Source organism: Rhinolophus sinicus, chromosome 16, assembly GCF_057876585.1.
Source record: "Rhinolophus sinicus isolate RSI-liver-muscle chromosome 16, RSI-T2T, whole genome shotgun sequence".
Taxonomy (NCBI): Eukaryota; Metazoa; Chordata; class Mammalia; order Chiroptera; family Rhinolophidae; genus Rhinolophus; species Rhinolophus sinicus.
In genome coordinates this window covers 131990486-132003723 of record NC_142516.1, presented here as the reverse complement: position 1 = coordinate 132003723, position 13238 = coordinate 131990486, and the positions used below count along the sequence as shown (strand labels likewise).

The following is a 13238-nucleotide window of genomic DNA, read 5'->3' as shown; positions in this document are numbered from 1 at the left end:
CTCCTTGCTTTGGTTTGGTATGAGAATATCGAGGCACCAGCTGGTTGGTGAAAGAAATGAAGAGGAGATATTCGTCACGTGCATCCCATTGGCTTATCAGACGGCAAGGTAGCCAGCCTGCTGCTTGGCTGGACACCGGGAGATAGGCTGGCTCCTTGCCAAGTGTACCAGAGAACAGCACTGCTTGCTTTTCCTTCCTTTTGCTAGGTGACGCTCTCAGAACACCGCAAAGCTGCCACTACTACTTCCTGGATTGCTTACCTGGGGTGAGAATGTGGCTGATGGCGTTGTCTGCCTGCAGTTCCCCGAGTGCCCGCCAGCGGGTGCTGAGCAGCTGAGATCCCGCCTCCCAGGGGCGGCCTTCGCGTCCCCGCCGCAGCGGCTGCCACGTCAGCGCGGCGCCTTGTCTCTGTGCTGAGCGAGGGGATGGGGAAGGCGGCGGTGGCGGCCTGCGGGGCTGAATTGGGAGTGCGGATCGCACTGTTCGCGGCCTTCCTGTAAGAGGTTTGCGGATCAGACCCCAGGGCACGCAGGACGGACAGGCTGACGACCCGTAACAGGGCAGGCAGGAAGGTGCCTGCCGCCTCGGCCGGGCGCTCCCTGAGCTAGCTGAGGTCGGGGTTCTTCCACGCGAAGCGCGGAGGAAGCAAGCCAGCATGCTCAGCACTTTTTTGTTTCCCCTTTAGGGTAACAGAGCTTCTCCCTCCCTTCCAGAGGCTTATCCAACCAGAGGAGATGTGGCTTTACCGGAATCCGTATGTGGAAGCAGAGTATTTCCCTACCAAGCCAATGTTTGTGCGTTCACTTGCCCTTCCTTCTGCCTGTAATACTTAACTACTGAGCTTAATGCGGAAAGGGGTCCTTCTGGCTCCAAAATGTTCTTCGTAAGGAGCGTAAGCGTAGTGCTCCCTTTGTTGGTGTGCTAAGATTTTGCTTCCGAATGTTGAAGATGCAGATTTAGAGAGCAAGATGTTAGTCTGTTTTGGCTCCAGACATGTTCTGTGAGCGCTGTTCCTTACAATGAATGGTCTGAGCGAATTGGTCGTGTAGAGTAATGGTGTACTGACTGCAGCACTGCCAGTGCCCCGTTAAACCACAGACACCGAGGCGTTACCTTTCCAGGGGCCAGTGGGGTCTGATACGTGAGTGCTCCTGTCCCTTCCATCCCCCTTCCCTGCAGGAGCTACTTTAATAACCAGTTGTGTAGAGTTTTGTGGGGCTTTTTTGTTTGTTTTTTAACCTTTGCCATATTCTGTTTCAGGTCATCGCGTTTCTTTCTCCGCTGTCTCTGATCCTCCTGGCCAAATGTCTCAAGAAGGCAGACACAACAGACAGCAAACAAGCCTGTCTGGGTAAGAACCAGCCCTTTCTACCTGGTGTTGTCTTATCTTACCGCTGGAATGAAAAGGCAGGAGTTGTGGCCTCGGTGTGTGGAGGCCACTGAGTTCTACGTTCCTGAATTGTATCTCCCCTGCGTCCCACGTGGTGCTCTGGCAGACAGCACTAAGAACTTGGTTAACCTCTAGCTGTGCCTAAATGCACGGGGTCATGGGCACCCCGGAAAGGTCTCCAGCCTAGTACACATTCTCCCTGTACTACAGCAGTCGGTCAGCCACGGCCAGTTATTTTCATACTCCGCGCTGGTGGGGGCCGTACCACTCCTGTCGCAGAGGCCCTGGCTGCTGCCTTAATGAGACAGTGACTGCAGTTCCTCCTCGGCAGGTACCACTAACAGTAAGTTTCTTTGCTTTCCAGCTGCCAGCCTTGCCCTGGCTTTGAATGGTGTTTTTACCAACATAATAAAACTGATCGTGGGGAGGTAAGTGACCAAGTTAGCCCCCCTGTATCGCCTCTGCCCTTACTTCAGCGAGAGATGGTTAATGGCACGCCATCACACATCTTTCTCCTTGTCCTTTTCTTCTTTATTCTCAGTCTAATCTTTTCCCATTTAACACTTTCCCCCTTCCCTATTCTCAGTCCTGCGGGTGACCCTTGGGCTCTTTTGTGCCCCGGACAGAGTTGTGTCCCCTAGAGCACCCTCGAAGCTGCGCTGTGACTTGCTCTTAGCCCCTCCAGCACAATTCCTTTTTAGGGCATTTTTGTCTCCTGATTTAAATGTTTACCCTGGAAATAAAGCTTCTCAGGGGTGATTATCCTAAACCAGTTACATTATTTTGTCTGGGACACTATTCGACCAACAGGTAACCAGGATTACTAGGGTCTGATACACCAAAAATGAGTTTCTGGAGTCATAAATGATCTGTGTAGGGACCATACTCATTTCTTCCAGGCCACGGCCCGACTTCTTCTACCGCTGCTTCCCTGACGGGCAGGCCCATTCTGACCTGATGTGCACGGGAGACAGAGATGTGGTGAATGAGGGCCGTAAGAGCTTCCCTAGTGGACATTCTTCCTGTATGAATACCAAGCGGACTCGACTTCTAGGCTTTTTTTTGTGGGGGGGGTGAGGAGGGGTCATTGAATTTAGCCTAGGAATCTTGTAAGGACGGGAATATCTCACTACTCTTGTTCTTCTATCTAGAAATTGGAGAACCCCCCCCTTTTAAGAACCCCAAGATTTCACAAGCCTGAGCCTCGAATATTAGGGTAAATATTCAAAGACAGGGGAGGTAGTTGACCTTCGTGAGATGTGAACATTTTATTATTGTTGTATTATTTGTCTAGATCCTGAAATCTTGTAATAGTCATAAAAATATTAACCTTTATTGAAGTGTTCCTGTGTGTCAGGTGCTTTGAAGCATTTTCGATTCTTACTTCATTTGATATTGTAGTAGCCCAATGAGGTGGGTACTATTATTTTTATGATTCACATTTATACGTGAGGAAACTAAGCATCAAGAAGTTAAGTAACCTGCCCAAAGTCATTTAGCTAGTATTCCAAAAACTATTCTTAGGATAAATATTAAATATTAACTTGGGGACACTAAGTCCTTTATTTTTCCTTTTGTTTCCTTCTCCCTCAAAATCAATGGTCTACTCCAGAAGTATACAAAAAAGGGACAAAACATCTTCCTATCTCCCCGCTTCCTATTTACAGATGAGTGAGGGAGCTTCCTTTAAAAGACATATACTTAACAGGTTTTTCCTCTTCTAGTTGCATTTGCTGGTCTGGCCTTTGCTTCTTTCTACCTGGCAGGGAAGTTACACTGCTTCACACCACAAGGCCGTGGGAAATCTTGGAGGCTTTGTGCCTTTCTGTCACCTCTACTTTTTGCAGCTGTGATTGCACTGTCCCGCACCTGTGATTACAAGCATCACTGGCAAGGTAAGCCAGGTATTCATGCCCTAAAAGCTTCCGTGTATCACTCACCATTTTATCCCTAGCACTTGGTAGAGGAGATGCCCACCAAGTATCTGCTGAATGAATAAATGAGTATGGGATGGTCTGGGTTCTGTACTAAGAGCATTTATAGCTGTATGGGAGATGAGAAAGTACAGTTACCTTTTGAAGAGATTACCAAGGAGGAATGTCCTAATTTTTCCATTATTTTGATTGAAACATCATAAGTTCAGAATAAACGATAAGAAATTTTTTACAACCTAAAATTCGATTTTTACTTACTGTCTTAAAATAAAAATGAAGTTCATTGTCATGAGATTTTGTTCAGGAAAAAAAATAAAATTCAAGAAAACATAAAATTGTAATTAAACCAAAGAAATTTAAGCTGAATGATATAGTAAAAACATTCAAAGTACAGAATATCTTCACAGAAAACCCACAATTCAAAAAAAAAAAAAAAAAATGGTATCATTGCCCAGAGGTCCTTAGGAGACTATTTTAGAGAATAAATTAAATTTTTTTTTTTTTTTACAGAGGCAAATCCTGAAGTTTATTGCGCCCTCTAAACTCTTTAAATGATGAAAAACAATTAAAATTGTTAATAGCATGAAGTGAACCTTTATTCTTCTGAATTTAAAAAAAAAAATCTAAGGGGAGAGAGGAGTGGGAGATGAGGGTAAAGGGGATCAAATATGTGGTGATGGAAGGAGAACTGACTCTGGGTGGTGAACACACAATGGGATTTATAGATGATGTAAGGCAGAATGGTACACCTGAAGTCTATGCAACTTTACTAACAATTGTCACCCCAATAAACTTTAATTTAAAAAAAAAAAATCCAAAACTAAAAATTTAGTTCTACAAAAAAAAAAAATCTAGTGTACTTGGAAAAAGGCTTATTATACTTATTTAACTAAAGATGTGTTTTGATTTGGTATTTAGAGAACAACATGAAAATGATCATCTGTAACTATACGATAAAAGTGAGAAAGCCTAAAGAAACCATGAACCTTGCATTGTGGGGTTTTGCAGCCCAAACAATTAAAATAACCCAGAGGGCCAAGTTCTCTATATACTGTGTGGTGTCTGACATGGTTTAGGAGTCTATTATGATTAAGAGAAGACTTTTTCTCCTCTCTCTTCAGATGTACTGGTTGGATCCATGATTGGCCTGACATGTGCCTATGTCTGCTACAGGCAGTATTACCCTCCGCTGACGGATGCAGAATGCCATAAACCATTTCAGAGCACACTCGCACTCCCCACTGCACCAAAGAAGCCTGGTGACCCTTATCATTTTGATATTTAGAAACTGGAGCTACCTCACTGGAGAAAAGGTGAATCAGCCCCTCCTACCATGACCGTGCCCAAGCCAAGAATTTCTTACCTTTTTACCTCTTAAACGGTACCAGCGAGGACATCAGCACTTCATTCTGCCTCCAAATGATTACGCAGTTTTGCTGACGTGAATGTGTCATGAGGTGCAGCTGCTGCTTCCCTACCGTGTGCCACATGCCCCGGGAACGGGGTCCTGCACTAAGTCCTCCAACAGCTTATGATTCCTCTCCATCAGACTGGCACCCCAAGATCTCCAGTGTTTTTACATTTGAATTTAAATGCCATTCTTGGAAGGATCTTGGCACAAAGAGGCCTTTACATAGCCCCACTTTATCCTAGAAACTAGAGTTAATTATCAAAACTTCATTTCCCATAGCTCAAAATCTTAAAATCTAGGGCATGACCGACTAAATCATTTTGGTTCTGTTTACTTTCTCTGATGACAGTTCCATCAAGCCATAAATAGGAAAATGTACATTTCTGGCTAGTTTACCACTGTTAGGCATATCTTACCCAAGTCCAGCCAGATAATGCTGTCCATTTTTAATACTCGGCATGATTTGTTGAGTTACTAAGTAAACACAGTAGAAAAGAAAATGGTTAGGAGTGTGGTTTCAGTGCTAACACTGACACAGTTTCTACCTCATCTATCCTTACCTGTGCTCGTGAGCCTCTTCCCCTCCCTTCATGACTGAAGATCTGCCCAAATGCCTAAAGCATTAAAGAAAAATTACAGATACCATTATCTGGAGGACGGAGGACAAATGAATCTTTTTCTGTCCCTTCTTCACAATGCGCCATAAGGAACAATTACGGGTTATCATCAGAACTGTTGCTATAGGACCTACAACATTCTCTTTATTGAGATTATACATTAAATATGACCTTGCCGTATAGATTTCCAATGTATCGTTTTCCTTCAGTAAGTGAGATATGGACATAAAATGATGAATGTGGGTTTTTTTTTGTACTGAAGTACCATTCGAAAGCTGGAACATTTCCAAAATAAAACTATTGGACTCCCCATCTGACATAAGTGATTCAACTACCTATAGTTGTGGCTCATGATTATAAATACCAAAGGATAGTCTCAGTATTTACCTTATAACTCATGCTTTAAATTCTGAGTTATACCTGCCTAGACAATGAAAATACCAATCAAGGGAAAATAAAAATTAATTATTTGCCCAAAACTTACTTTTTAAACTTCTTTTAATCCATACAGGAAGAGAAAATCGTTATTATATTGATTTTCTTTATGATGGATAAACGAGGTAAAGGTAGGCAATGGGTCAATATGGTTTTATTTCAGTATTTACTAGAGTTTTAAATACAATCACGTAAAAAAACAGACATTTCAAAAAGTGCAAAATTATTAGAAAGCTAATCAGTGCTATTAATCTTTCCATGCAAACAATCTCTTTTGCTTAGATAAGCAATACCAATTCTGCAGTTGGGAATATGTATAAAATGATACTCTACTAGAGTTAAAAAATAGGCTTGGTCAAGAGATTGTACATGATACGACTGAAATAGTGCAAATAACATACAACTAAATAAAGGATTTAAATCAAGCTTATTACCCTGTGTAATATACAACCATGATAATACCACAGGTGAATAGACAAGATATAAAGCTCTTTTACAGTTACCTGGCCCTCACCACCAGGAAAGAAACATTTCTTAATATAAGCAGTGGTTTATCTAGCTATCCAAAATTATGCTGTTCATCTTTGGTTACAAGGACTCACTCTTGCTTGTCCTTCGGTTTACTCCTAAATAGTACCAAGTCTGCTAATAGGAAGATTGAATTTAAATTTGAAGATGACAACTTAACAAAAGCTTTCCCTTTAATACATATTAAATGCTACTTAATTCTCAGTAACCCTTACTTCAAACACAGAATTTATGTAGTAAAGAAAATAAAGTATCCATGTATCTGAAACATCTTTTCAATAGTCTATAAGCAGCTGCACAAGGAAAGGCCAGGCTCTGACTGATACCCCATCCTTTCCTCTACTATCTCTGGGGTGACAATAAATAACCTTCCCGTTCCTTTTCTCTCCAGAAAGGTATAAAGACCACTGCTGCCGCACGGATAGCATAAGTGAATATTAAATGCCAGTGCTTTGGGTACCATGATACATTTACAAAAAAATTTATAAGAAATAAAACACAGCTGGCCTGCCTCTGCCACTCTATAAACAATGGCCTGTAGGAATCTGAGAGGAGTGTATCACAAAGAGAACTGCAAAGACAATGACCAACTGACCAATGTGCAAGAAAATACCTATAGCACAGCAGTGAGCAGATGCCTTGGAAACAATTAGCCTATATTCACCTGTCTTTGTCAAGGTCCATCTCACTTTGTATGTTGTGACACTGACTGCAATAGCTGTTCCTTGGCCCATATAGGCATAGGGTTTTCTTTCAGAATAAGAAACATGTCCCCTGAGCCAAACCTACCTGCTCAACCAACACTGCCGGTGCCGGGAGCCTTTTAAATAAGCATTCTGGATTATGGGTACCTAAGAAGGCAGTGATATTTACAGAGTGTTGTTAAAGAGGACATACAATACTACTTTCACCCAAGTAGATGTGACAGGTGACTCACACAAATTCTATTTCACCATAAATACACCACTGACAGATTTTATTTATAAGCTAAGCAGTCTGTCAAGGCTGTGTAATTAGGTTTGTCAGCCTTTACAGCTTCCCCCTCAATGTAAGAACAGAAGCTACTATCAAACAAGTCAGACTTCATCCCAAGTCTCCCAATTTGAAGTATGAGATAAAAGGGCGGGTCTAGCATGTATAACATCTTTGTTTTATAAAGATACACCTAATGTGAACTAAACTGTCCATTTTAGACTCTCCAAGGAGCTCAAACAACTGTGAAAACAGTGAACAGCATCAATGATTCCTAGCAATAAATCTGTCCGTCAGATGTCGAAAGTAAACAATACTGTCGTTAAGCTACATTTTCGTTTTTCTTCACATAGGACTTGTAGGAAAGAAAAGATGGCTCAAAAGATTTTGACTGCCCAACAATCTTTTCCATATCCACTTACACCTGGCTTTCAAATGGAAAGAACACTAATGAGAGGGGTGTACCCCAAATGCCTTCTGATCTCAACAGTCCGCTTCCAAACTAGAACACTTATTCTCTAGAAAAGATTTCTACCATCGCAAAACATACCAAACTCAAAACAGACTTTATACCATCTCATGTAATAAGCAATAAAGTGTGATACCTATAATACTATCATCAAAGAATTAAAGGTGCGAAGAAGAAAAAAATGGCAAGTGTTTATATGAAGCCAGTGGTAAAAAGTAATCAGGTGTCTTCCCTTTGCTTTTCCACTCACTTCCAAAATAGATTATCTTCCAAAGACCCCAATGGTAAGTGGCAGGCAACATGCAAGAAATGACGCAGCCGAGGAGAGAACTGCAGCAACAAATAGGTGGATTTTCTGGGGAAGGACCCCTCAATGTCCATCTAGGGGAGAGAGGGGAAAAGTGGTCACCATGCAGTCACAAGTGTAAGGCACACAAGGAGAACGCCAGTCTACAACCTTTCTGGTTACATATTTGAATGTTGAGTAATTTAAATCTCAGGATGGGCTGTTTGTAATTGAAATTGTAACTGGTGCCATGGTAACTCTTAAATATTCAGACCTATTAAGATTCTGAGTTTAGATCCTAAAAATGATAAATGTTATTGGACCAAATCACTAGTAAAACAAATACACACACTACCCTTTCTCTAAGTGGACTATTGTGTTTTTTCCCCCATGGATTTTAACTAGAGTCCCTCTAACAATAAATAATAACCTAGATCTTGGTGACAGGCAACAGGAAAGTATGTAAAGAGCTTAAGGCTCATAGGTCCTTATAACATGTTAATATGTAGAACTATGCTGCATATATGACATTTAAAAACTTACATTAAGCAGCCAAAGCTGATTCATTTTTACTGTAAAGGCTGATCAAGGAAGATACCCTGGGTTTGGTAGATCTCTTTGAGGACCAGCAATACTGTATCTTCAGACTCCCTGTGAAGAGAAAAAGTTAGGTTGTTTAAAAAAAAAAAACTAGATGCAATTGGCAGTAGCTTGAATGGTTACCTTCTAACAGAAGTCGAACATTATGTCTGGTAACATAGAAAAGCTACTAGTAATAAATCTAAGCATCGTTTCCTTTCCACAGAACTCATTCTTGGGACAATATGGAAGAGCCATCCAGTTGCTCACCTTAATTGTTTAAATGTTATTCGCTTTTTTAAAAAAGGTGATATAATCATATGGTTCAAAATTCAAGATACGTAAGGGTATAATAATGAGCTCATCCTCCCACCTGTTTCTTAACTACTAGTTCCCACATTCTGACAAGCATTGTTATTTCTCACGCATTTTCAAGATATTATTCTCTGTGTGTACAAGCAATTACTTATATCCAGTTCATAAAGAAATGTGATTATAAAAAATAAGATTCAGGTTCCAGTCAATATGACAGGAGGTAAATGTTGTGCTCGCTTCCTCCCATGACCCCATCATAATTACAACTAAATTACAGAACAATCAACTTGGAGAACCACCCGAAGACTGGCTTAACGTAACTCCTATAACTGAGGATATAAAGAGGCCACATTGAAACTGAATGTCAATTATAATTGAAAAAAATAATTTAAAAAAAATTTAATTAAAAATAATGTTCATGGGGCCAGCCCGGTGGCTCAGGCGGTTAGAGCTTCATGCTCCTAACTCCGAAGGTTGCCGGTTCGACTCCCACAAGGGATGGTGAGCTACGCCCCCTGCAACTAGCAACCGGACCTGGAGCTGAGCTGCGCCTGCCACAACTAAGAATGAAAGGACAACAACTTGACTTGGAAAAAAAAAGTCCTGGAAGTCCACACTCCTCCCCAATAAAGTCCTGTTCCCCTTCCCCAATAAAAAGGAAATCAAAACGGCCCTTAAATATATGTCAAGATGCATCAACTGTACAATAGGAGGAATGCAATTTTTTCAGTAAAAGGCAAGATTTATTCAATCTGAAGAGAAAAAGCATAGGACGAATGTAATTTAAAACTACAATGTGCACGATACATACACTGAAAACTACAAAACCCTACTGAAATTAAAGACCAAAATATACTGCGAGATAACCATGACTATGGATGAGAAGACTCAGTACTACTAAGATGTCAATTCTCCCCAAATTCATCTATAGATAAAATGCAATCACAAAATACCAGAAAGCTTATCGGTTGAAATTATCAACCTCATTCTAAAAGATATCGCTATAGAAATAGAAAGGACCTACAATAGCTAAAATAACTTTGAATAAGAATAAAGCTGGAGGACTCACAATACCTGTTCTCAAGACTTACTATAAAGCTACAATAATCAAGGCTGTTTTAGTGGCATAAAGATAAATAGTTCATTGGAACAAAACAGCCCAGACAATTCAATGGTTGCTCCATCTCGATAAGCTTTTCAACAAATGTTGCTAGAACAACTGGTAGCCATATGCAAAATAATGAACCTTAGTGCCTACCTCACATACTAAAAAAATTAATTCAATCAAAATGGCTCATAGACCTAAATGTAAAAGCTAAAACAATATAACTTCTAGACCGCAGGAGAAATCTTAATAACTGGATTTGGCAAAGATTTCTTAAATATGTCAAAAAAGGATAAGCATCAATAAATTGGACTTCATCAACATCAAAATGTTTTGCACTTCAAAACATACTGCTAGAAAAATAAAAATCAAACCACATCCTGAGAAAATGCATTTTCTTGAAAAGGACTTGTAACTAGAATACAGAAAAAACTCTTGCTACTTAGTAAGATAATCCAATTTTTTAAATGGGGAAAAGATTTGAACAGACAATTCACCAAAGATGTATGGATGACACATGAAAATATGCTCAATGTCATTAGGGAAATGCAAATTAAAGCCATAATGAAGTGCCATTAAATTCATTTAGAAAGGCTAAGAGATAAATCATAAGATTAATCAGGCCAAGTGTTGTAGAGGATATAGAGAAACTGGAACTCTCAAAAACTGCTGATGGGAATAGAAAATGCTGGCAGAAAAACTGTTTGGCAGTTCCTTTTAAAAATATTCGTACTAGCCATTCTACTCCTAGATTTCCCAAGATAAATTAAAGAATATGTTCATACAAAGTCTTGTACACAAATGTTCATAGCAGTTTTGTAATATCCCTAAAACTGGGAACAACCTAAATGTCCCTTAGCGGGTGAATAGCTAAACAAATTGTGGTACATTCATACAATGGAATATTACTCAGCAATAACAAGGAGCGAATTACTGATACATACCACATGGATGAATGAAAGAAGCCAAACTGTACACCTGAAGCTGAAGCTGAACAATAATGAATGTCAACTACAATTTTATATATATATATATATATATATATATATAAAATCAAATATATATATTAAATATATATATATTTACAAGAAGTGGAGTACAGCATTAGGAATAGAGACAGTGGAAATGTAATGGCTGTATGCGATGTCAGAGGGGTAGTAGATGTGGGGAGGAGGGTTATCACTGTGTGAAGATATAAATGATAAATGTTTAACTATTACATTGTTTTGTACACCTGAAACTAATAAAGAAAAAAATTTTTTTAAAAAGAAGCCAAACAAAAAAAGTGTAGAGTATGATTCCATTTGTATAAGTCATGCGCAAAATAATCTATAGTAACAGATGCCGATCAGAGGTTCCCTGGAGATTGTGCAACAATCTGACTAAAAAAAAACAAAAACAATAAAAACAACATTTACCAGTAGCACAGATGGCTTTGTAAAGCAAATAAATATTCATTGAAACTTTCAATGGGCTTCTCCTGCAGCACGTAATCAATGCGCTGGCCTCCGTTCAGCATTCCCACATTGATGGGGGGTGCTTCTTCCTTCACTGCCACCGAGGTCTCTTCTGTGGTAACATCTGGATATGGAGAGACCATAATTAAGACCCTAAGAGCTTCCGGCCCTCCAAAGTTCTCCTTCTCCTCAGGCTCCAAGTTTACCCCAGGATGAGCTATTCTCTATTCAGGAAACTCCCATCTTCCTGCCCTCAATCCCCTTAAAGCTTCTCCTCAAGTCACAATGATTTTGTCTAATCCTTTTTTTTCCTTTCCTGCACCTTTGATAGCTAACTCATTTGCCTTTGGTGTGTAAACTAAATGCAAGCAGGGATAAAACTCTACAGGCAGTTGAAAACTACATCAAAAGAATGCAATGTCATCTGTGAAATTAAGAGTATCCTAGCTAGTCCCCAACCAGGAAAATAAAACTGACCCATGAATACCCAGACATGCCCCTGGAAAAGCAAGGTGCTTCAGAGCAGGCTCTTAATAACACCCCCCTAGTTACCACGTGGGGGATGTTTTAAAGCCTCATTACCAGCTGCTCAGCTTCTCTTGACACTTTTCCTCACAAATAATGTTTTTCCATAATTTGTGGCTATTAAATGATAGAAAAGGCTACCAGAGCTGAAGGCCCATTAGCACTCACAGTATTGGTCCTATACAATAAAAAGGGCAAAGTAAGAAGTCCCTGGGAGAAGAAGAATTGCACACCACGGAGTCCCTCTTATCCGGCCTGATGTAGGAAATCAATGTGTACAGTGTCACTGACCACTCGGCTCCTCTGAACTTGATTCAGGTTCTGCTTCAGCTTCTTCTGCAGTCTCTGAAGCTTGTAAAGCAGGGTATTGCGCTCTGGTGAAAGACTTCCAGGCCATCCGCAGCGAACCTAGCAAGTTGTTCTTAAGGTCCATACTCATCCTGGTCAAGCCTTCTCTCAGTTCTGAAACACAAGAATAAAGAACATTACATGGTTTACAATGAGTTTAGGGTCCAACACAACTAAATAAAGTGAATGAAGTCCAGTCAGTTTGCACTGACCAGGTCTTGAATTATCAAATTCTGTACTCAGTCTTACCTAAGTGCATCCGCTTCCTGCCTTTATGATGTGGAATCAGCATTGGCTCAAATTCCATTCCTGGGACCACCATTGGTTCAATCCTATAGGCCACAGGATCAAACTATACAGGAAAAACAATAGCTACATATACCTCTGCTGAAGAAAGATACTCTGAGGAACTGTATATCAGGCAATAATAATTATAAGCTCATTAAAATGTACAGTTCTGCCCCATCACTTCCAAATTCATACTAGTATATCTCATTACTACAGAATAATATATAAATAAGTAAATCAACACAACAGACAATCATTTGCTTTTTACCATTAAACCCTAAATTCAGGTAAAACCACAAAAGCCGTCCAATGCTTACAGGATGATAAATATTGAAGAAACCTTTGCATGTTGGAAATTTGTAGTTGGGATCAATTCTTTTTAGGCCTCGGACGGTAAGGAACATTCCAATGGGAGATCCAAAGGCAAAGAATATTTCTGGTTTATAGATGAGCCGGGGGTATTTTACAGACACCTGGGAGGAGAAAATAAAAGCATCTCTTACTAATAACGAGTTGCTTCTGTTCATACCATACGAATGGCAGGCAATCAAACGACCAAAGAGAATCGGTACCGGTAC

At 40.1% G+C, this 13238-nt stretch overlaps 2 protein-coding genes across 12 annotated transcripts in view; one reads left to right on the top strand and one right to left on the bottom strand.

The window, feature by feature from the left end:
* The first annotated feature begins 254 nt into the window (after positions 1-254).
* PLPP5 (phospholipid phosphatase 5) lies at positions 255-5663 on the top strand. 8 transcript variants are annotated; one of them, XM_074329655.2, is made up of 7 exons: positions 255-497; positions 687-795; positions 1262-1352; positions 1756-1819; positions 2291-2385; positions 3116-3286; positions 4447-5663. In XM_074329655.2, exons 1-7 carry the CDS (start codon positions 427-429, stop codon positions 4608-4610), a joined length of 765 nt encoding a protein of 254 aa, XP_074185756.1. In that variant the 5' UTR covers positions 255-426; the 3' UTR covers positions 4611-5663. The 8 variants fall into 8 exon arrangements, with proteins under 8 accessions (XP_074185756.1, XP_019603671.2, XP_074185757.1 ...); XM_019748112.3 differs by having other exon boundaries at positions 263-497; positions 2291-2415; XM_074329656.2 differs by having other exon boundaries at positions 352-504; positions 2291-2415.
* Positions 5664-5925: 262 nt separating this feature from the next.
* DDHD2 (DDHD domain containing 2) overlaps positions 5926-13238 on the bottom strand; it is a 60728-nt gene continuing 53415 nt past the window's right edge. For all 4 annotated transcript variants that reach the window (XM_088793555.1, XM_019748103.3, XM_019748101.3 and 1 more), the window contains 6 exons: positions 12978-13133; positions 12622-12724; positions 12316-12486; positions 11461-11623; positions 8587-8694; positions 5926-8138 (listed from right to left, as the gene is read on the bottom strand). In XM_088793555.1, the coding sequence (XP_088649681.1) occupies positions 8613-8694; positions 11461-11623; positions 12316-12486; positions 12622-12724; positions 12978-13133 (675 nt within the window). In that variant the 3' untranslated portion in view covers positions 5926-8138; positions 8587-8612. The remainder of the gene's footprint in view (positions 8139-8586; positions 8695-11460; positions 11624-12315; positions 12487-12621; positions 12725-12977; positions 13134-13238) is intronic.